At 43.6% G+C, this 23,536-nt stretch overlaps 1 protein-coding gene across 1 annotated transcript; it reads right to left on the reverse strand.

The window, feature by feature from the left end:
- Positions 1-253: 253 nt before the first annotated feature.
- Positions 254-22,696, reverse strand: LOC308140296 (uncharacterized protein). Its single transcript, XM_080509993.1, has 13 exons — positions 22,572-22,696; positions 13,817-15,735; positions 12,181-12,537; positions 10,504-10,543; positions 9,279-9,424; positions 4,752-4,784; positions 4,372-4,458; positions 3,885-4,085; positions 3,282-3,461; positions 2,751-2,963; positions 2,175-2,294; positions 1,903-2,043; positions 254-723 (listed from the first exon to the last, which is right to left on the reverse strand). The coding sequence occupies exons 2-13, from the start codon at positions 15,656-15,658 to the stop codon at positions 652-654; spliced, it is 3,432 nt and encodes a 1,143-aa protein (XP_080366119.1). The 5' UTR covers positions 15,659-15,735; positions 22,572-22,696; the 3' UTR covers positions 254-651.
- Between the last annotated feature and the right edge of the window lie 840 nt (positions 22,697-23,536).

Consider the following 23,536-nt stretch of genomic DNA (forward strand, 5'->3'; position numbering starts at 1 on the left):
TATATACTGGTATATTCCTCTTTCCTAATGATCCCAACAACCTTTGAGAATAAGAAATGATGTGAAAAAATAGGAATCAGACATGGATTTTCACTTAAGTTGAGATTTAAGCATTTCTCAGTTGCAGGATTAGATGTTAATATTAAATCAACCCAGTCATTTGTGTTCAATCATCAGGTTTTCTGAAGAAATGAAGCAGCAGTCTGATCTCTGTCTCTTCTTTTCCTTTATTCAGTAGAATTGTACATGCGTTCCTGTTCCAGCTTCTAGTTTGACTCGTTCCTCCGAGAATCTCTAGGTCCAACATGGTTTAAGAGTACATTCAGAAATGACAGCTACTGCACCCAAAACAAAAGCAAATAGCACAGAGTTCTGCTTTCCACCTAAATAGTCACGATAAGATCCACGATTATTCTTCTTTGGTTGAACGGAAAAACACTAACAACACTTGGCCCGCTGTGATAATCTGCCTCTGCTGCCACGCTGCACTGTACAGATTAAGGCAAGTCATATCTGTGTGTGTGTGTGTGTGTGTGTGTGTGTGTGTGTGTGTGTGTGTGTGTGTGTGTGTGTGTGTGTGTGTGTGTGTGTGTGTGTGTGTGTGTGTGTGTGTGTGTGTGTGTGTGTGTGTGTGTGTGTGTGTGTGTGTGTTCAGATGTAGACGGGCTGCTCCTGCGCGGTCAGCAGACGGTACATGGCTGCAGGCATCGTCTTCATGTGGATCTGCAGCAGAGAGAAATCACAGTTGAACAACGTTACAAGGTCACAGATTAATAATCCCAACAGGCAACATGAGGGACGGTTTTGTCCCTTTTTCCCATCACCTTGATTCAGATTAAAGAAGTTTCAGTGAGAAAATCTGTCATGACCAACTTTGTAATTCACATTTTGTAATTCACACTTTGTAATTCACATTTTAATTTGTCTCACTTACAAACTGGTAAGTTTCTTTTTGTTAAAACGCAAGACGTCAGAGTCGAAATCAGAGATGTAAAGTTAGTTTTCAGCGGCTCTGAGCACTTTATGTAAACCGATTACAAAAGTTTTTACTTTTCATTTGAAAACATGTTTTGAGATGGGTAATTGTTAAATAAAAGAGGCCTGAGGATGGAGCCTTGAGGAACACCACAACTGATTTAGAAGAGGATATTGTTGTTTTGTAATGTCTTAGGGTTAGTAATACTTAATAATGCATCAAAGTCAATAGTTTAGTTGATCTAGTACATATTAAAAGTGGCTCTTGAAAACACACACACACACACACACACACACACACACACACACACACACACACGATATTGATATATCTTGATATTTATCTGAAAAATTATTTAAAGAAAATATAAAATATAATTAAATATCAATTATTACAATTAAAAGGACACTTTGAGTTAAATTCCAGATTAGAATGAAATATTTTGTCGTTATGATCAGAGCTGGTTTGGTGGCTCTTGTAGTCATTTTTTCCAGGATTTATTTCTCACTATTCAGCATTAACAATAAGTGTGATGGCTAAGTTTGTAGAAGCATGCATATTTAACGCTTCACAGATCACATGAATCCTAAAAAAAAATAATAATAAAAAAAGATTTCTGCAGGTTTGGACCAGCAAAAAAAGAACTGAACATGAATTCTTTTGTTGCATTTGTAGTTCCAAGACACTAAAAGGAGATACCGCATTTGGACGCTTTTCTGTATTTTGCATCATTAAAACAGAACGATATTGAAATTTGACTTTTCTTTTCCTAAAATTTGAACCTTTCGGGTTTTGTAAGAAAATATTCAATTAAATTCTTGAAAAAAAGGGGAAATATTCAGAATCATGGTTAGTCTTCTGTTATTTATGGATTATTCCCACTGTGGGGATGAAACCGGGACTTCCGTGTGTCGGACCCTCCGTACCTCCCCCATGGCGTTGGACAGGATCTGGACGATCTTCTCGTGAGGCGTGGCCACCACGCTCTGACTGTTGATCTCGATGATGCGGTGGCCCACCCGGACGCCCCCCCGCTCAGCGATGCCCCCCCGCATCAGGCTGCAGATCTGCACAGAGAAGAAGAAGAAGAAGAAGAAGAAGAAGAAGAAGAAGAAGAAGAAGAAGAAATTAATATGGAATTATAAATAAATTATATATTATTATATATTATAAATAAAGTCTGCATGTCGAGACTCACGATGCCGTTCTGGACGCTGAAGCCGAGCTGGTATCTGAGGTCCGGCCTGCGGATCAGCACCATGGTGACGGGGGGGCAGCGCACGATGTTCATCTTGATCCTGGACTGAGACTTCAGACCCTGAACAAACACAAGAACATTTTAAGTCCCGATCGTCCTCAGAAATAGTAGATCCGTGGGAAAAAATAATGTGTAAATCCTCTTTTATTCAAACTTCTTCAGTTCTTCTTAGAGGTTTTATTTGTCTGGTTCCTAACTGACTTTAATGATCTGAAATCTTCACCCAACACTGAAACAAACATACAAGTAAACATCAAGAATGTGTGTCCTTGTAGATTAGAATAAATTGTTCCAAATTGCCGCTTCTTTTTCTGTTTTTGAAGAAAACTCTAAATAGAGTCCAAATATGAACATTCAAAATGTATTTGTGCAAAAAAAAAATTTTTAAGTGAAAATGTGCCTTTTGTTCTATAAAAGTTTATTTTTCTACATTTTGACCCATGTTGCAACAAACCTTTAGTTTTCCCTGCATGAGGTCCTGATAAAATAAAAACACACACAATCTATAAGAAATACCTTGATGATGCTCTGGCAGGTGCTGAGCGGTAAGCCCACCAGGCTCGTCCCGTTCACCGTCATGATCTGATCCCCGATGTTGAGGCGGCCGGACTTCTCGGCGGGGCCGGCGTGCATCATGCTGGCGATGATGACGGTGGGCAGGATGGAGCCCCAGCCGGACTCCACCACCACCACGCCCAGCATCTCGCCTTTCTGCTTCTCGATGTAAACCTGAGGCACACGGAACGGCGGCCATACAAATGAATCCCGGGTTGTTGTTGGGGGGGGGGGTTTTTGTTGTTGTTTTTTTCTGTTTCCTGCTGCAGCTGCGACTCTAAAAGCAGCCGCTCATGTGAAAGCGCTGTGGGAGGAAAACTGACGGAGCGGAAAAACTCCGCCGAGGGCCGAGCTGCTAAAAAAACGTGAATATTCAAAGAGGGATGTTCTGACTTGCTGCCCCCTGCTGCCCCCTGCTGCCCCCTGCTGCCCTCTGCTGCCCCCTGCTGCCCCCTGCTGCCCTCTGCTGCCCTCTGCTGCCCCCTCACTCACGTCTCTGCAGTTCTCGGACTTGGAGAAGTGGATGAGGTCGTCGTTGTACATGTCCTGAGTGTTGAGCAGGTCGCTGTACTCCCTCTGGCTCAGGTCCTCCGGGTCGATGCCGTTGGCCCGCAGGAACTCCTGGTAGGCCACGCTGAAGGACTGCCCGATGGACTGAGCAATGAGCTGCGCCTGGAACCCACACAGCAGAGCCCGTCACCCAAACGGAAACCGGAAATACACCAGAGCCAACGGAATCGGTCGCCAATGGAACTGGTTTGGACTAACAGGAGGAGCAGTCCGAACCAACAGAACTAATCAAGGGGGAGAATCGGTCAGAACCAACAGGATTGGTCAGAATCAACAGGACCAGTCAGAACCAAGAGGATTGGTCAGGGGGAGAACTGGTCAGAGCTTGGAGTCAGACTGTATGTTGTGTTTATGAAGAATGTGGCCAAAGGGGGGGGGGTCATAAAGAAGAAGGGACCAACACAGAGCCCTGGGGGACTACCGGTAGTTAAGGGACGTGTTAGTTAGACAACAAATTCTAAGGTAACTCGAAAACCTTTCGAGAACTAAGGGGATAGCCGGGAACACGTGAGAGGTGAGACTCACGTCCTCGGATTCGAAGACGTGGCAGATCATCCTGTACAGCCTCCGGTCGTCGTGGTTCAGGGTGGTCTGCTCCGCCGTGTGGTCCAGGTTCTCCTGAGCGCTGCGGGAGCGTACCATCTTCCCCCGCGCCATCAGGACCACCATGTTCCCGATGTCGGCGATGTAGGAGATGGTCCTCAGCGGTAGGTCCATTAAGGACTCCTGGAAGAGACGGACCCGGGTTCAGCGGCATCGTACCGACTCCTACTGGACTGTAGCATGGCTCAGGCTCTTTCTGGAGGACTCCGTCAATACGAACTCAGATTCAGCTTCAATTCACTGCTGAACACCTTCAATTCAGTTTTATCTTCATTTATTGATAACTTCTGAATTCTGGGGTCACATTTCGAAGTATCTTTGACCTGGTCTATTCCTTTTCTGTCTGATCTGCTGGTGGACTCGTGTTCGGTTTTGTTCTTCTGACGACACCCTGCTGAGTTTCACTCACCTGAGTGTCGGCGTTGAGAACTTTGATCCTCTGAGTGGACATGAAGAGATCCACCTCAGCCGTGGAGGGAGGCTCCCCATCAGGACTCTGCGGAGGAGGAAGAGGAGGAAGAGGAGGAAGAGAAGGAAGTAAGCGTAGGAGGCCACCGGCAGCAGATCCAACAAAACCATCCAAATAATACTGCTTGAACTGAAAAGTCACGAGTTACGAGAAATTATTCAAGGAGAGGTCGTGAAGCCTTTGATTTTAAACGGTATCATGTGGTACGAAACTGTATTTCATAAGTGTTATAAGGTTCCTTTGTTTGGTTTTGTCCTTTAAAGAAACAACAGCTTATATTCTCTCGTAACTTTATTATTTGTCAAAAAATGTCAACTCACCTTCTTCCTGTTCTTGGCCTGTTTCTGAGCAGCCTGCAGAGACGAGAGGACACAGAGGATGAAGGACAGAGTACCACCGGTCGGGTGTTTGTGTGTGTGTGTGTGTGTGTGTGTGTGTGTGTGTGTGTGTGTGTGTGTGTGTGTGTGTGTGTGTGTGTGTGTGTGTGTGTGTGTGTGTGTGTGTGTGTGTGTGTGTGGTTACAAGCATCCAGCATCATCAGACGAGCTCGGCTTCATCACAGTGACAGTGAGCGGTCAGTGTGTCGTCTCAGAGCTGATTAAAGAGGATTTAACTGCTGGAAGTGAAACAGCTTTTACTTGAATTAACAGCAGCAGCATGAAGCTGCAGTGGCGCCATCAGATTTAGTCAAATCTCAAACAATCTGGAGCCTTTGGGATTTTTGTGGTTTGTGGAGAAGAAGTGGAATTACAAAGAGACGTGAATGCACAAATATGTTTTCACTAGAAAACATTCTTGAGTCAATTATTATACTTTGCATACAGCCCAAACCCTATCTTGTCTTTGTTTTGGTAGGAAGACGTCTCACTTTGGTCTAAAAACAACAAATTCTAAAAAATTTTAAAGAGGTGTTAAAAAAAAACTCAATAAAAATATAAAAACATCTGATCCCATGAAATATTGTAACATTCCTGGGTATTTCTCTCATTAAATATGAAATAAAATATGCATCACCATTTCACCATTTAAATTTGTAATAATTCCACACAAAAAAAAAGTATTAAATTCAATACAGTCACATTTTAACTTCACTGAATGTCATCGTCAAAATGATCTGATTTACTTCACCTGCATAACGCCTCTGGACTCAAAGTGTTTTTCTAAAAGCAACAGAAGTAGATAAACATGGAGTGAATGAGTGTGAGTTTAAGGCTCGGGAGTCGTAGCATTTTCAATAAAGTTGCTTATGCATGCAACAAGGCCTGAAACTCTTTTAGCAAGTTGGGGGAAGTGTGACATTTGCATTTGAAATCTAAAAATCTAAATCAAAATATTCATTTAATATAAGTAGGGGGGAAAAATTTTGAATTCTAACTATCATTATCACTTAATTGTGTTAAGTATTTATGATGGATTTTTTTTCATATCCTCTGAGCTGATTATTGAAGATAAAACTGTCAAATTCTAAGTTAATCAGTTCTAAGTTGATAACAGTAACTCCTAACCTTTCTAATAAAACAAGCATGATGTGAATAATTGGAAATCAGGACTGTGACAGTGAGAATTTTACCTTATTTAGATATTTTCTTTGTGATCAAATGTGATTTTCATCACTTTAACGCTTCCAAATATCATTTCATGACATATAATTAACACAGAGTTTGTTTTTAAGAGACTGAAAATGAATAATAATACTTTAATATCTAGAACCGTGTTGAAAACAGATGATCCACGATGTTTCGGTGTTGTTTGTCTCTGAGCGGCAGACCCACCAGGATTTCAAATCTGCATCCTATAAATGAGAATGAGTGAATCCAATGTGACACGAACATATCGCTGTGCTTCACACTGTGACAGGAAGAGCAAAAAATCCCTGAGGCGACTCGAGTGGCGAGGACAAAACACATCTGTGTGTCAAGAGCATCATCATCATTCTCTTCTTCATCCTCATCAGCATCCTCAAATCTCTAACTTTTAATTCACCTTTAAATGTCTTTAACAATAGTTTTGCAATAAATCATTAAATATGTCATAAATAAAACATCTATTTATCCATGCTGCTTGAATAATCTTTATCGTTTTGCTCATTATCTTTAACTGTGTATTTCATCACACTGCTATGATTATTTTCAAAATGACGGTATGGATATATGGAATTGATCAGTTAATGTTAATCAATGGTGAGCAGCAGTGCCATCTAGCGGCTGAAGAAGGGAATCACACATTTATGTCATGAATGGTTTTCTGTTTTTTGAGTCACAGGAAACATTGAAAATATGCATGTCTGCATGAATTGTTTACAATCGGACACAAAAAACGTGCACTGTCTTAATGTTTTGGTTAAACACATTTACGATATGTTTATAAATTATATTTTGGGGAAATCTTTATGCACAAACCAAGATAAGTTATCAGTTTATTTGATTAAACTATGAATTTGTTGTTGCTGTACTTGATTTAAAAAAGTCACTTTTTCATGGACTTAATTAGTTTATATCAATATAATCTCAGTGTTTGAAAGAAGAAGCAACATTTTTATAATTTAAACAGATTCTGACTGACGACATAAAGAAACATTAATTGTGTTAATATGATGCTAGTTAGCATTAGCTTGGTTCTCAGTGATAATGGCTACAAACTGAGCATTAACCCCACCTGCTGTCTCTGTTTCATGCTAATAAATGTGAATATCTTCTGTTATTTAACGACTTCCCACATTCAGGAAGTGAAAGGAACCTTCAGGAACACTGACTGAATGTTGGAGTGGAAAAATAAAGCAACGATACACGTGATGCACCAACACCATTTGTTTTTTTAAAAGTCGAGTGCTAACGTCTAGCAACCTTCAGATACGAGTACGATACCAGTACTTATTAGATGCCGGTACCAGACACAGGTGTTGGTACCGCTCTAGTATATTTAGAATGTTACGCTGCTTATATGATTAGCTGAGACGAGTTTGTTACAGTCAGTTGTCTTTGTTTCAATCATTTATGAAGCTGAAAGTGAGGAGCACGTCCAGGTTTTTCTCTGCCTCCTTCTTTCACCGTCTCCTCCCTCCTCTCTCCCCCTCTCTCCTCCCTCTCTCCTCCTCTCTCTGGATTCACTCATCAGAGGACATCTCGGCCTGAAAGCTGAGCTCTCGTTCTCTCGCTGATGCTGGGAGAGATTCGCACGTCGTCCTTCACACACACACACACACACACACTCGCAGCCTCTCAGCTTCCACGGATTCTTCCACGAGTCCCATCCACTGTACTCTTGGCATGTTTGACTCCACACAGCGAGAGTGGGAGGGGAGGCGAGAGGCGCTGGCAGCCCAGCGCCACACTTTACATAACATGCAGTGGAGTATCGGAGAGAAGCGGCTCGGAGGCGGTGATCTGTGAATGATGCGGCCTTTTCACCCACGGCGGGACGGGGAGGGAGCGGAACACTAGAGCGAGCCTCTGTGCAGCTCATCACAGCGTCTCCCACCAGGGAAGAGACGTGGAGGCAACATCAGAGCTGAACTTTCGACAGTCCAAAACATTAAAAAAAAATTAAGTTCTCAAATACAAAGCTCTCGCGCTCTCTGGTGCCACCACAGTAACTGCAGCTCTGCTCTCGACACGTTCATCGATCCCTTTGGGGGAAATTCACTCTCATTTACATTAACCTTTAAATTCCGCGAGATTACGACATGGAAGCAGCTTGCTTCTCTCTGCACCGCTTGCTTTCGATTCCTCCTGGAAATAACGCGCCGTGCGCAGCAGTACTTTACGCCAGGATTTTAATTCAGTAGAGTCAAAGTGGGTTTAATCACAGGCCACACACAGCGTGTTTCGGTTTAACCAACCTCCAACAGCTCCAGATCTTTCAATCGCTTTGTTTTCATCCTTCTACAAGTAAACTGCTCTTTTTTTTTTTTTAATTCATCAATTGAATCGATCTTTGGATGTTCCATAGACTTATATTCTACTTTCATTCATTTATTATCATGCTTCCTTCACAATATGGTAAAGAGGGCATGAAGGGATAAAACACCCCAATTCAAACACATGAAACCCTCCTTGTCTGAGTTAAGACACCAAATCAATGCTTTTTATCAAAAAAAAAAAAAAAAAAAGAAAGATCAAAAATACATGAATTTTGACACCATACGTAACAAAATACACATTAAACTCATGCAAATGATTGTTGGTCAATTTCTGTCACCTGTCCAGTTCATTTAAAGAGGAACATTCAGGCTACTTTTACTATAAAAAGGAGATAATATTGAGGCACAGTCATGCTCAATAGTGAGTATAGTGTGACAGATTCACTGTTAAATTTATAATGTAAATCCTGTCAGGAACAAGTTATATTTTCGAACATTTCAAAGCTAATAATGAAGCAATTTTGGTCAGTCCACTACATACCTTGTGAAGTGGTAAAGATCCCATTTAAGATAAATATAGTCTTATTTATAACTATGTTAATATCATGAGATGTAGACATGGGTGCTGTTTAAACCTCGTTTTAATCTGGATTGTTTTAGCTGCTGTGAGGGACTTCAGGGATGTTTGCTCTTAAAATAGGAAAGGAAGAATGTTTATTTATTGATTTATGTATTTATTTATTTATTTTGTTTAATCTTAAAATGAGATTAAACAAATGGAAAAGAAAATAACAAAAATAAATAGAAAGCCAATTTCAATATAGTACACATTTGACTCGTTCAAAAGGGGATGGACGAAGCCTCGGCTTGTTCAGTCCTACAACTATATTGATCCTAGTATTCAGGAACTGCCTGATGTTAAATGTAGTAAAAAGATGTAACCGTTAAAACAAAACCGAACGACGTATGATCTCTCATCTGCTCTCACCCGCACTCGGTTCATGGCTTCCTGCGCCTGCTGCATGCGGGCGCTCTTGGTGGGCGTCCTCTCGGACAGCAGGTGGGTGCAGCCCAGGTACGTGGCTGCGAAGATGATGCCGTCGATCAGGTCCTCGGGGTCACACGGTCCGGGGACTGCACGAGACACACCGGCGGGTTAGGCAGGAACAAACACTCATCTACACACACACACACACACACACACACACACACACACACACACACACACACACACACACACACACACACACACACACACAGTCGTGCTTCGACTTTCATTGATTTCCTGCAGACTGATTATCATTTTCCTCGGGTTGAAAATGAACATTTACCAAATCTGAGCTTCATCTCGTCCACAGAGAGACGAGAGATCCCGACAACTTCTTGTGCCTGCCTCTTTAAGAGATTACAATTGCTGCACAACTTTTTAAATCATTTTCTTTTTTACTCTTAATGGTACTTTATTTATAAATTGTTTTATTGATCTTTTATTGATCCCTTTTCCACAATTTCTGGCACTGTATTGATATTCCCTCACTAATACGAGTACTTTTCACTATTACTGTTGATTTTTTGATACTTTTCCATTATTCCAAAGTAGTGGCAGTATGGAGTATTTCTTTAAACTCTGTTAGACTCTGTTAAAAAAAAAAAAAAAGGCCAGATGTGTGTTTGCACTGATAATGTAAAACACTCAACACGGGTGAGTGTTTTACATTATCAGTAAATCTAAAACACTAGCATATGTTGGATGACAGTTGATGAATTCAAGTGTGATCCTCCACATCCTATATGGTGCAATCATCTAATCTGGAGCGTATGATTCACAGTGGATGGACTTTAACATGTGAGGGGTGTGTTTATATCTCCCACAGGATTCATTTAGAATCAATTTGAATCAAGAACATAACTGCAAACTGTCATTTTCATGGCTCATTTCTTTGATAAAGTCGTGTTATTGATCTCTGCTTGCGAGGAAATCAAATGATTGATCATCCAAATGGGACTGAAGGAAAATCCTGCTGGTTCTCACGTAGCTGATTTACTTTTGAATATAAGCGATCTGATCGAATAAAACCGCAGTGAGCAGCTGCAAACATACATTAGGGAAGATATGGTTGCAGTACGGGCAGAAAAACCCACGCACACCCTAAGCGACTGTAAGTTGAAGTATTGATCACATGAAAATAACCGGAGGGCAGGAATCCACTCACCGTCGACGAATGTGGGAAAGGGAGGAAGAGATCTGCGGATCTGAGAAGGAAGCAGAAAAAAAACAAAAAAAACCTCATGGTTATTATTTCCACTCACATAACGCGGCTCGCGGCTCGCTCATTGAAATTCTGCACGTCTTTCACTGCTGTCAGCCTTCTGGCTGCTGACAGATTAACACCTTGTCAAAGAAGCCTCACCTCCAGCAGATTTATCTCTCTGCTCGACTTTCATTTTGACGCAGCTCGACCAGAGATCGCTGAAGATCTAAATATCCACACGTTTCCTGGTGCTCAGCGTAATGAAACTTCTTCTGACTGATAGAATCAAGCACCAGCCAAAAGTGTCGCTACTTAAATAAGATTAGTTCTTATTATAGAGAATGGTTAGGCCTTCCTGTGTCACACCAAAATATACGATTATAAATGTATGAAACGCTCATATACGAGCCTGTACGTGTTCTAAAAGTTGTGCATTGCACCTGAAATGTTGCTGGAGCCCCCAGATATCTTCAATGAGGGCTGCAGACACCTTTTCTCCTATGAGATCAATACTGGTGGTCTCAGAGGTTAAAGACATCCACTGTCGTCAATGTGGAAAAACTGGAGCCCGGCAGGTATATTTTGAAATATTAAGGAAAGATCAATTCTACCTGCTAATAGTGAATAGGTAGCAGTGCTGTATGTGGAAATATAAAGCTCAGGGATTGTGGCCATGTTTACGCGACAACGTGTCAAGTGAAAACGCATCATTTGCGCATTTTTATTTCCGAAAAGTTTCATGTTTACACAGCAACGTTTTGAAAATAATGTCCGTTTACATGGAAACGAGAGAAACACTGACAATAATGTCGTTTTTCATGTCGGGTGCTGTTGATTGGTTTTGTATTGAAACCACAAACGTATGCGGCAGAGAACAATACGCTGTGAACAGTGACAATTGCGAGAACACGGACATTCGTACGGACAGATGATGAAGTAGGATTGTTGTTACAGTGACTGTCAACTATAAAACTATTTAAAAAAAAGTTCCACCTTGGAAGACATTTTCAAAAAGTTGCATTTTCAGTGTCTCTCTGCACTTTTGGATTTTCACTTGAAAACATTGCCATGTAAATGGCGCCTGTCATTTATTTCTTCACAGGCCTTTTTTCCATTTGGTAGAACCAAAGAGCTTTTTGTTTCCTGTGGCTTTGCCCCCATAAGTTCTTTAGGGGTCAGGGGGATTCTTTTTTTTTTTTTTGTCCATTTATTTCTAATCATAGGAAATAATTTGAAGTTAAATTATGAATCATTTCCATTAAAACACGTCTCCTTATTTTGAACTTGTTGAAGGTGTTACATGCAAAAGAGGCCGGTTTTCACTGGAGGTGAGAAGGTGATGGAATCCAAACAACAGCTTAAGAAATTCTCCTGACACAATATTACTTGGTCGTCTGTCCATAAGAATGTCTGTGTACTTCCATCGTTATTGTTTATAGCGTCTTGTTCTCTGCAAATGTGTGTGCAGTACAAAAACAACCAACAAAGAACTACATCATTTTTCAGCGTTTCTGACGTCCCCATGGAAATTGACATCGTTTTCAAAACACTGATCTGCAAATGTGAAACTTTTGCGAAATGAAATGAATCTTTTCATTTCTGAGAACGTGGCCGACACTCGGAGGTTGAGCGTCTCACCTCCTGGACGGTGGGCTTCTGTGGAGGCGACTGTGGCTGAACCGGAGCTCGTGTCTGAGGAGCGGGGGCCTGCGGCTGACGCTGACACTGCTGATGCTGATGAGGCGCCGTGTGCCCGCTGTACGTCTGGGGCTGAGCGTACGTCTGCGGCGGCCTCGCCGCGTCCCTCTGCTGCGGTTGGGGGCCTTGCTGTGGGTGGTGGTGATGGTGGTGTTGGTGGTGATGGTTGTGTTGCGGCTGCTGTTGGTGATAGTGTTGGGGATTTGGCGCCCTGGATGACTCGGCTCTCAGAGGACTCGCGGGAGAATAGCGGGACGGAGACTCGGTGACTGACTGGGAGGGGGAGTGAGGAGAAGACTGAGGAGAGGAAAAAGAAAAGCGGATATTAAAAAACTGCAGATCTTTGAGAACAACTCTTGCAAGCAGCTAATTCAGGGGACGTATGAGTCAAAATTTTGGGCACTAATCCAGGCGTCATTAAATGAATTGACGGCCAAGGCTGAAATTTCTTGTATAACTTCCAGGAAGCAATGACATAATTTAAAAGTGCAGACTACCAGCCAATGTCAGGCAAAGTCTCTATTCAGCCCATATAGTTTGTACTCAAAGACAGATAAAGGAAAACTTCTGAAATGCAACCCAAAAAGTGTCTGACAAGACTAAATAGAGTTTTTCTAAAATGTTCTTCATGTTCAGTATTACGTAAATTTGAACATTGCACCGAAAGCTGGTTTGCAATCTCTGAACATTTTCTTTACTTTGTTGTGATCTGGAGGCTTTAAAAGACGATCATACCAACAATAAACATAACAACAATAAACAAACCAACAGTATACGAGTGCTTTGAGCGAGTAATATCAAAATTGATACTTTTAACAACACTTCAACTTGTCTCTGTCTCAAAAACCATCAACAATCATAGCTTTAGGAAATCTAGTGCTCGCTGAAAGATTCCTACTTAACCTGAAAGAGGTGAGGTGAACTCACTTCTCATGATCTCATCTGCGACGTCAGTAGAGTAAACAGTCATCGGACAAATACTCTATGACGTCGGCTAAATTATGCTAATGATGCCAAAAACGTTCCACTGGTCAATCAGTCTAAACTTTCTAAGGTACAACTGAAGTGTTGCCAACTGTGGTGTGGTTGGTGTGGGGGAGGGGAAAGCACGTTACATACAAACTAGTTTTGTTGTAGTGCGACTCCCAAGTTACTGAATCGAACCCAAAGTTGACTTTGAGAAACCTTGAAATGTCAGAGACTTGTAGCTTAAGTGTGATAAAACTTGTGAACCTGAAGTTTCATGCTGATTCATTCTGATTATATTCTGTAGTTACATTTTTTTTCCTTACTGGCGGAAACTGTATGATGTACAGCATAACTACAATGCCACAGATTCAGCTTTCTATTCAGCTTCTGTTTGATAGATCTTATTTTTAGCCTCCGCCAACACAAAAGAATCCTTGTAACTGCAAGAATCAGGACAGATAGGGTCTGTTACAAGGAAGCTTAGTAAAAGCTCAGTTTTCCATCTCAGTCTTCAAGGATGGACAAAATACCCTTTTACACAAACCCTGCACCGACTTGTCTGCGCAGAACAGAAAACAATAAGGGCTTATGGTGAAGTGACACTCACATGGCCGGTCGTAGTTTGCAGTGGGTATGCCTCCTCTGTGGGGCTCACTTCCTGCCTCATCACCCAAATTGGTTCCACAGGTTGGTCGGGTGTGTATGGTGAGCGTACCATCTTCGTCTTCACCCCTTCAATGGCCTCCTTGATGTCCTTGATAGCCAAGCTGATGGCGTCTCCTGAGCCCTTCGTACCCTCCTCCCCCCGCTCGTCCTGGGCCTCCCCTGAACTGCTCTGCCCGGATGATGAGGTCTTGGCTTGGGTTTCCTGTTTTGATGCATGCCTGTGGCTTTTAGGAAGCGGGCTATGATCATCTCTGTCACTCTCGCCATCAGACTGACCATCGTAGTGGTGCAAGCGGCAGCCGACAGAGCGGTCCGGAGGGGAGTGGCGTAAACCGCGATCCCTCCCTGGCCTCAGGGCATGGTGTGAACTCTCAGTCGGGGAGTTACAGGTCCCTTTTTGTACATTCTCTTGTCTCCAGTTGTTGAGGGTCTCTTGGTGACATGCCTGTGGTGCCGTGTTAAGCTCAGTCCTCCGTCTGCGCGGTTCCTTGTGTAGCTCGGGGTATGAGGTCTTGAGAGGTTCGGGGAAAGAGTTTGGATGAGATTTTGGCTCTGAGTAGGCAGGCTCATGGTAAGTCTTCTGATGAGATTCTGTATAAAACTCTGCATAGGTTTTTGGATAAGAGTCAGAGCAAGAAGTGGAGTGGGACAATGAGCATGATTCAGAACAATCCTCGTCGTCTTCGTCTGGTAGCATATCATTGTCAGGTACGGGGCTCATACTGGTGTCCTCACTGAAGTGGTCCAGCTGGGGAAAAGGTGGAACATCAGGGGACGAAGGAGGAGTTGGTGATTGGAGAGGTGGTGGACTGTGGAGTGGCCCATCCATGCTGAGAGAGGCAGCACTCTCTGTGTCAGAGCAGAGATCTGTGATTTCACTTCCCTGGCCTGCAGGATCCTCTTCTACATTGTCCATCACTTCTTCCTGATCCTCTTCCACCTGCTCGGCACGTTCATTAGCTGTGTCATCAAGGTTGCAGCTTTGCAGATCTGTGGCTGCATGGCAGTCCACCTCTTCTTCTTCTTCTTCTTCTTCTTCTTCAGCAGCAGCACTGTTTTCTTTGACTTCCTCTGATGCTTCTTCACCTCCTGATTTCTGCTCCTGAAGGTCCTCCATCACATCATCAGGCGGAAGAGGTGGTTGAGGGGGAGGTTGGACAGTCTGACTGACAGGATCAGGGGAAAGTGGAGTAGGAGCAACCACAGCAACAGGAGTCTGATGAATGGATGCACTGTCCTGCAATTTGTCTACGACAGCATCAGCTGATGAGCACTGCTGCACCTGTAATTCAGCTGAAACTCTTCGCTCATCTTCACCTGGAGAAGAGTCCTGAATCTCTCTGAATGGCTGCCGCTGTCTGTTATTTCTGAGTCTGGGGTTAGGGTCTCCATGGCGGCGGTAGCGTGTTACAGCTGCTCGGGGATGTTGAACAGGGCGAGGTTCGGTATCGTGACTCTCGCCTCCATCCGACTTTAAAGGAGCCGTCACTGGGGCCAGACCAGGGCTCTGAGCTTGGTTCTGACCCTGCCCTTGCCCCGATGTAGGCCGCCGGCGGTGACGTGGGGGACCCCGACCTGCAGGTGGATGGTGGTGGTGATGAGGGTGATGATGGTGATGTTGATGGTGATGGTGGGGATTGATCTCCCCGTCCTGATTGAGCATCTGGCAGGGCCTCCAGGACCGACGCACAGGAGCTTCTCCAGCGGGCCCATTGGTCTGCCTGCTCCTCAGAGCTGCCCTGTGCTCTTCGCCTGCTTCCTCTTCCAGGTACCTATGGCTCATGGCTGGGTTGTGAGGCAACTCCAAATTTTCAGAACATGCCCCTCTTGTCTCCAATGAAACCCTGATCACAGGAATATCTGGGAAAAACAGAAACAGGAAAAAAGGTGATTGTGATAAAGAAGTCAACAGATAGAACATTTTTCCAACAACTTCTCAAAAACACAGAATACTGGTCCAAGGCATCAGGCTGAAAGCCATTCAAGCTTTTTGAAATTGATTTCAAGGGTACAAAACAGTGGCCTTCAACCAGGATCCTGGTTGCCCCCCCCCCCCCCGGCATGTTTTATATTTTCCCTTGCTTCACCACATCTAAGACTCCGTTTGCACGACAACGTTTTAAATGAAAATGAGTAGTTTTTACATTTGAATTTCAGAAAGATCAGAGTTTACACTGAAAACACTGTAGTTAGCATGGCAGGCCACTAGTTGTTTTTTTGTAATGAAACTGTTGTCATGTAAACAGGCCCCTAAAATACTTTTCCATTTTCACTTTAAAACATTGTTAGGTAAACAGGGTTTGAATCTAAGGATAAACAAAGCCTCTCATTGCAATCAGGTTTATTTCAGTCATGAAAGACAAACAACATGCAAAACACCGTGTCCCAAGGACCATTAGAGACCTCTGGTATAGAGTGATGTAAATAATCACTTTTTATAAAACTCCCTTGTTTGAGTTGCACGGTTCATGCTTGATAACAACAAATATCTATACCAATATGGGCAGATATCCTAAGCTGAATTAGCCATACCTGCTTTTAACATTGAGGATGTAGTTCTATTTTCAACATAGTACATCGTAATGTCTACAACCGACTGTCTACTCTCACCTCCCAGTACACTTCTGTTTCTCTCTGTAGGATTCCAACAAGACTAAATGCCATTAGGACTTTAGTGAACTGCAGTCTTCAGGGTTGACTGGCAGTGCTCAGGTGTACTCTTTCTTTGTTTGACATTTAAGCGTCATCATGCTTTGGGAGCAAGTTATCCAACTCTTATCCCTTGACTTTGTTGCGTGTAACCATAGAGACTCTGCCTTCAGAGACTGTCAGACAATGACTGCTACTATCTATTTTCAGCTTGAAGCATACTGAAGCTGTGACTTGTTTAGCAAGACACAAAAACTGTAAACTAGCGGTTCAACAAACCATTAATTCACTCTTCCAGACGCTAATAGGTTTGTATTAAATGATGCTCAATGAGACACTTTAATACCTGACACTTGATGAATATCTCAATGGTAACACATCCGTGTGCTACAATCCCAAAATGCCCTCAGGAAAGGATGTAATCGTGAGCTCAGCAAATAAACAGACACATGATAACACACAATAAATCCACACAAAAAAAGGGGGATTTCATCAACGTCTCCAACAATCCTTCTTACAAGCAAAAAGGACTAAAACCAGCCCATATCGATCTTGACTGATGCATCCATGTAATTTGCGCCATCTAAATGGCAGCCGGACTGTCTGCGCACGTCAATATTTCAGTCATTCATTCTTCTGGCAGCAAATCCAGTCGATGTACGCCGACACTAACGACAATAACTTGTGTTTCGCTATTCCGGCTTGTATTTTCACGTGTTTCCTTTGGCGCGTTCTCGTGCTACGGGAAAGGAAACACCGAGGCTAAATGTCACATTGGGGGCTCCCTGTCTCTACGCGACTAATAGCGAAAGTCTAAATCCTCTGGGATACAGTGCACTTTAATCTGTCCCGTGTTCATCCATCCACCAGCTGCTGGCAGATGGCACTGGAGGAGGAGGAGGAGGAGGAGGAGGAGGAGGAGGAGGAGGAGGAGGAGGAGGAGGAGGAGGAGGAGGAGGAGGGACCTCTGTCTGGTATCTGATAAGACCTGACAGAGAGGAATGGATCGGGCATCTGAATAATAAATGCCCTCTGTGAACGAAAAGCTCCGGTTTGATATTTATTCAATATGACGAGGCGATCGGGGCATCCATCAGTTATCTACTGTCGCGGGCCACGCCGTGTCCGAGGTCAACAAGCTTGAGAAAGGACACCGGAGCGCGACCCCACGAGACGTTTCAGGAATGATTAAGTGGAAACAGAGAAGGCTGAAAGGACGAGTGCACAGTCACATCCGAGGTAAAGAGAAAGGCTGAAGCTTGTTTATAAAGACCCACATCGAGGCTGTCGGGCATCTCCCGTTACTGCTATCATAAGTTATTCATCTCACGATCGCGGGAATCCATTAATATGTGACAAGGCGCATAATGAATCCTCACTTCAGGTGGAGAAGTTGAGCTCAAGTGCAATTGTTATTACCTTGATATTTTTCATATTGTTTTTCAATGTAACTCCCCTAACCAGGCGAAAGAAAGACTCTCCAACAACAGTGAGCCAAACAATGTGCAGCATGAAAGGGCTTGTAATTTGACACCAGTCTCAATGTGATAATGGCCCTGTATAGGCCACCTAAATCAGTACATATTTTCTGCATTGTCTTCTCTGTAATCTTTGAACTCGACCAATCAGGCTGGATTCGACCCTCCGGCCGGCCATTTCTTTGGCCTGCAGGCCACATATTTGACATTCCTGAAGTCAAGAAATCAAGCCCGCATTAGCTCATTTAAAGTGCACTTTACCAGTGTTCTGCAGCCTGGACTTTGTGCACAGAAAAACTAATGAAACGTGATGTTACGCATGTAATTCATCCGACAACCTCAAACATCGAATGCTTGTTAGCGAATGAAGGTGATAAAAAATGGAGACATACAAACTCTGTCCTTTTTACTTTTTACTGACATTAAGGAAGTAACTTCTGAACACTTTTTTATGTTGATGAAGCAAATAAGTTTTGTACACGTTCCTCATGTTGACATTCAAAGAGGGACAATTTTGAGGAGAAAAGGAAACAAGCCAGAATGACGACTGACATTTTTAACAAATTCTCAAAAAAAATAATGTTAAACTTGTAAAATTTGTCAATAGTTTGTAATGGTTCTACAGGTTTCTCCACTTGTGAGGCTAGTTCTGTAGAAAGTCTCGTCCTCTGAGTCTGGTTCTGCAGGTTTCCTCCTGTTAAAAGGAGTTTTTTCCTTTCCACCGTCTCATCTACTTGTTCATGTAGAATAATTGGGTTTTCATCTTTGGAAGTGCTGTGTTGTAGTTTGCACTACAGAAATAAGCTTGAATTAAATATGTTCAAGTGACCAGTTTCTTTTTTAACCTTGTAAATCAACAACATTTGTGTTCATGGAGAATCAAAGTCTGGTTTTCACTTTTTTTCCATCTTTTCTGGGCTCCCTCGCTTCCTGCAGGAAATACCGGATTCTTAAATTGATACATACTTAAATTCTACACACACACAAACATTAATGTGCAACAGGTTGTAAAGTGTTTCCCTGATAAACAATTAAGTGTTGTGGCCACAAAGGAGTCCCTGTGAGAACACTGTGAAAGGGAAACACGGGTAAACAATAAGCTGAAACTCCAGATTAGCTCACGGCAGAGACAAGAGGAGCCGGGGATTTAGGTGATAATTCGTACAGGTACCACAACAAGTACTTTGTCTCAAGCACACTGTTATCATTGTTTCAGACCACGGTTCCCAAGCGGAGTCCCTCAGGGTGGCACCGGCAATCACATGTCAAGAGATTCCCAAGATTAGATTTAAAGAAACCCCGAAAAAGGTACTTTCTAGAAAATGCAGCAGACCTGAGAAGCTGTTATTTTGAAGGCTCCTGCTTTTCTATGGTGGACGGAGTGTTTGTTTCCACCGTAATGTTTTGTTAATCTGTAGAGTCTACGGGCTTGATGTTGCTTTGTGAGGCAGCAGATGGTTCACACGAGATAGTTTTCATTTTTATACAGGCAGAACTCAATAATTGAATATGCTGGATGGAGATGAGACACGCGGGGTCAAAGGTTAATGCCGACGTTGTAACCTGAGCGCGGCTCACCGCCGCCAGGCTCAAAACGCGACGGGGAAGCGGCAGGAGCGAGGGCGGACTGCCGGGACGGCGAACGTCCCGGACGGAGTTCGAGGCCGAGCGTCGGCAGGCGGACGGGGGGGGGCGGTCTGCGGGGAGCCGGGGTCGCCGGGGTTACAGATGGTCCCGGCAGCTCGGCGCTGAGCCGGACCAAGCCTGCAGAGCCGTGAGCCGAGCCCTGCACATCCATCTGTCAGGCTGCAGTGAAAGCTGCGGGGCGGGGGGGGATTTACCGGCCCATTAACTCGCTGATCTTATACCGACAAACACTTGCTGACAACAACACACGTGGGTGTACCGTGTGGACACGTAAAGTCCTTGAATGATCACATCTATTAACGAGCACTTAGCCGTCACATCAGTGCACCTGCTATTTTCTGCATCATTCAGTCAGTCAGATTATAAATAACTCACATCTCGAGAAAATGTCAATAACACTCTTTATGTTTTATAGCTGCAATTTCACCGGGAGTGTCAAAAACGGCATCATGAAATGTCTGTGAGAGTCCAATCAAAATGTTTTTGTTTTTTATAAAGTAGAGATCAAACAAAAAAACTCTGTTATCAAGCTTTTTCTATCAGTCTGAGAAAATCAAACTGACAGAATCAGAGACTGCTTTTAAAGCCCCGATTACACGTTTTTCAGGTGAAAATGCAAAACTCAGTGATCAGAGACAAGGACAATATTGAAAACGGCTCTCAAGGAGGACGTTTTTGAAAATACTTCGACTACGTCTCAATGGAAACGAGGGAAAGGATGCAACTTTTCAGAGACGTTGCTACTGCACATGTACAACACAGCTGTTGTCATGACTATCAGTCATTTTCTCATGGGACCTGGTAGTGTTGCAGTTGAGAGTCACCTGTTATAGCAATCTAACTTTGTCTGTCAATATGAATGTCTGTGTGCTTTCAATTGTTTCAATTATAACCCACTGTCCCCTGCCTACCTGTGTGTGGTTTCATCCCCCCCCCCCCCAAAAAAAAAAAACCCACAGTGCCAACTTGTGGCTTAGCATGCAATCACTACATTGTTTTTGGTGGTTTTGTCAATTTCCTTGTAAACGGACATCGTTTTCAAAGCATTTCCATGTAAATGCAAAACTTTCCTGAAACGAAAACACAAAAATTGCATTTTCACATTGTCGTGTAATTAGAGCTTAAACCACTTTAAAAATGTATCGACTCTGTTTTATTTCTGATTTTGAGTTTCATCCTGCTTTTCTCATGCGCTTTATTTTTTTAAGTTTTGTCTTTATCTTTGATCTTTGTAAATGTTGTTTTTAAAGGTGCTGTGTAATGAAGATAATATTCTTATAACAACATGAGATTGTTCCTGATCATGTGTTCGGGATAGAAGAGAACCTCTTGTGCTCAATTTCAAGTTAAGCCTCCCTTGTAATTTGACATCAGTCTCATCGTCTTGCCAGCCACTATAAAACTACTCACAACTGGCCCCTCCAAGCAGGGTTGCCAGGTCTGAGACAAAACCATAAACTTCTCATCCTGAAACACATTCTTGTCACGCTAGTAATTTTTTGTGTATTTTTCCACTTTTTTTTCTGTTGGACGTTGCCAGTTGGCTAGCTAGCGAGTTGGTAACATTTGCTCCCATGACTAAGGTTTACAATCTTTTAAAACAATTGATTCATTCAAAATACGGAAAGGGTCACACATTATTGGTTGAACTTGTGATATGCAATGATGCTTTCAAGTATTGGGGTATAGTTCACAACATGAACCATCTGAGATTAAAAACAAACAAACAAACAATAACTATGCAGTGTATTGTGCAGCCCAAGTTCTCTGCCATAGGTATTTTAAATGTCATCTGCTTATGAAACAGGTCGGCGAAGCTAAACTGGCACACAAAAATAAAAAAAACAACCTGCAGCAATACTTCCATGACAACTCAATCTAACAACAATCCACTTTCTTTCCAGGAAAGGAAGGATTCCCCTTCTCTGACCTTTGATTAGTCAAAACATTACAGTTCAGACAAACAGTATTGGACACGCCCACTCTCACCAACACATACAAATAGTGGGAAATTTCCTCTTTCCTTCTGGATCCTAGAAAATTCTCTTATCATGGGTTTCTTTGACAGGTGAAAACCACAGGAAGCCACAAAATGTCTGCTTTAGCCCCTGAGAGGGTCCTCCGACCCCGGGTTGGAAACCACTATTACTGAAATGAACCTGAACAAGCAGTGGACATCATCACTTTACACGTTCATATGAACAATCCATTCTTGTCACCAAAAAGATGGAAAAACAGGACTTTGTCTTTCCTCTATAATCGAAACTTTTCCCACAGTGAGGAACAAATCTGAATAATTTTCTGATTCCTGGCATGAAATGAGGGATGAACCCTCCAGACTGTCAGATGTGATGATTATCATTTGTTCTCACATTATGTAGCAAGAGACATGAAGTCCTCCAAGTGTCTTTAGACCACATCACACTGCGACAGGACGTCTCATGATCGATCTGGATAATTAAATAAAAATAAAAAAATACAAATAAAACATGATTGAAACTGAACATCAGCTGCATCAGCGGGCACATCTGAAGTGTGATTCCTGCTCACACACACTGAGGAAGCATTTGGTCCATGTTGGGATGTATCGCAGTCACATTGCATTGTGCTGTGGAGGAGGAGGAGGATTAGTCCACAAACAAGTGCAGAACTGGCAGGTGCATTTATTCTGAATGCTGAAATCCCCCTCCAGTGGCCTTCAACTGTTTTTACTCCGCTAAAAGGCCAGAGGATTTCCTTATTTTGGCCATAATCGATGACTGGTCAGTGGAATGATCGGACTTATCCTGGATTGCGGTGCGCATTTCCTGTGCGTCTATTTTAAAGGGACATTAACTGTCAGCTGGCTGAAAAGCGCTGCTGTTTTTTTTTTCCCCTTCCAACGATCAGCAGATGCAGCGTGAAGGACATTCAGTCATTTACCTGCATGCCAGCGGAGGACAGGCCCCGGTGCGCATCTCCAGCAGCCTCCGCCGCTCCGCGTCCTGCTCCCCGGTCGCTGCTCCGACTGGCTCGGCTCGGCTCGGCTCGGCTTGTCCCTCCAGACAACTTGCGCGGATTAAATCGGAGAGCTCAGCAGCCCCTCCTCCTCCGCCACCTCCTCCCCCTCTTCCTCCCCCCGCACCGTGACATCAGAGCGGATTAACGACGCACAAAGCGCCTCTATAACGCACGAACAGCGGCGCTTCACGTCCGTGAGTGCTGCGCTCCTCCTCCTCCTCCTCCTCCTCCTCCTCCTCCTGCTGCTGCTGCTCCTCCTCCATCAGCCTCCTTCCTAGTCCACCTCCTTCTCCTCCTCCATCAGCCTCCATCCTCCTCCCCTTCATCCATCAGCCTCCCTCCTCCTCCTCCATCAGCCTCCTTCCTCCTCCTCTTCATCCATCAGCCTCCCTCCTCCTCCTCCTCCATCAGCCTCATTCTTCCTCGTCCTCCTCCATCAGCCTCCTTCGTCATCATCCTCCTCCATCAGTCTCATTCTTCCTCCTCCTCCTCCATCAGCTTCCATCCTTCTCCTGCTTCTCCTGCTCTATCAGGCTCCATCCTCCTCTTCCCCCTCTTCCTCCTCTTCCTCCATCAGCCTCCTTTCTAGTCCTCCTGATTCTCCTGCTCCATTAGCCTCTTTCCTCCTCCTCCTGCATTAGCCTCTTTTCTCCTCCTCCTCATCCATTAGCCTCTCGTCTCCTCCTCCTCCTCCTCCTCCATTAGCCTCTTTTCTCCTCCTCCTCATCCATTAGCCTCTCGTCTCCTCCTCCTCCTCTTCCTCCATTAGCCTCTCTTCTCCTCCTCCTCTTCCTCCATTAGCCTCTCTTCTCCTCCTCCTCTTCCTCCATTAGCCTCTCTTCTCCTCCTCCTCTTCCTCCATTAGCCTCATTTCTCCTTCTCCTCCT

The sequence above is a fragment of the Blennius ocellaris genome (assembly GCF_963422515.1).
Source record: "Blennius ocellaris genome assembly, chromosome: 15".
Classification (NCBI taxonomy): Eukaryota; Metazoa; Chordata; class Actinopteri; order Blenniiformes; family Blenniidae; genus Blennius; species Blennius ocellaris.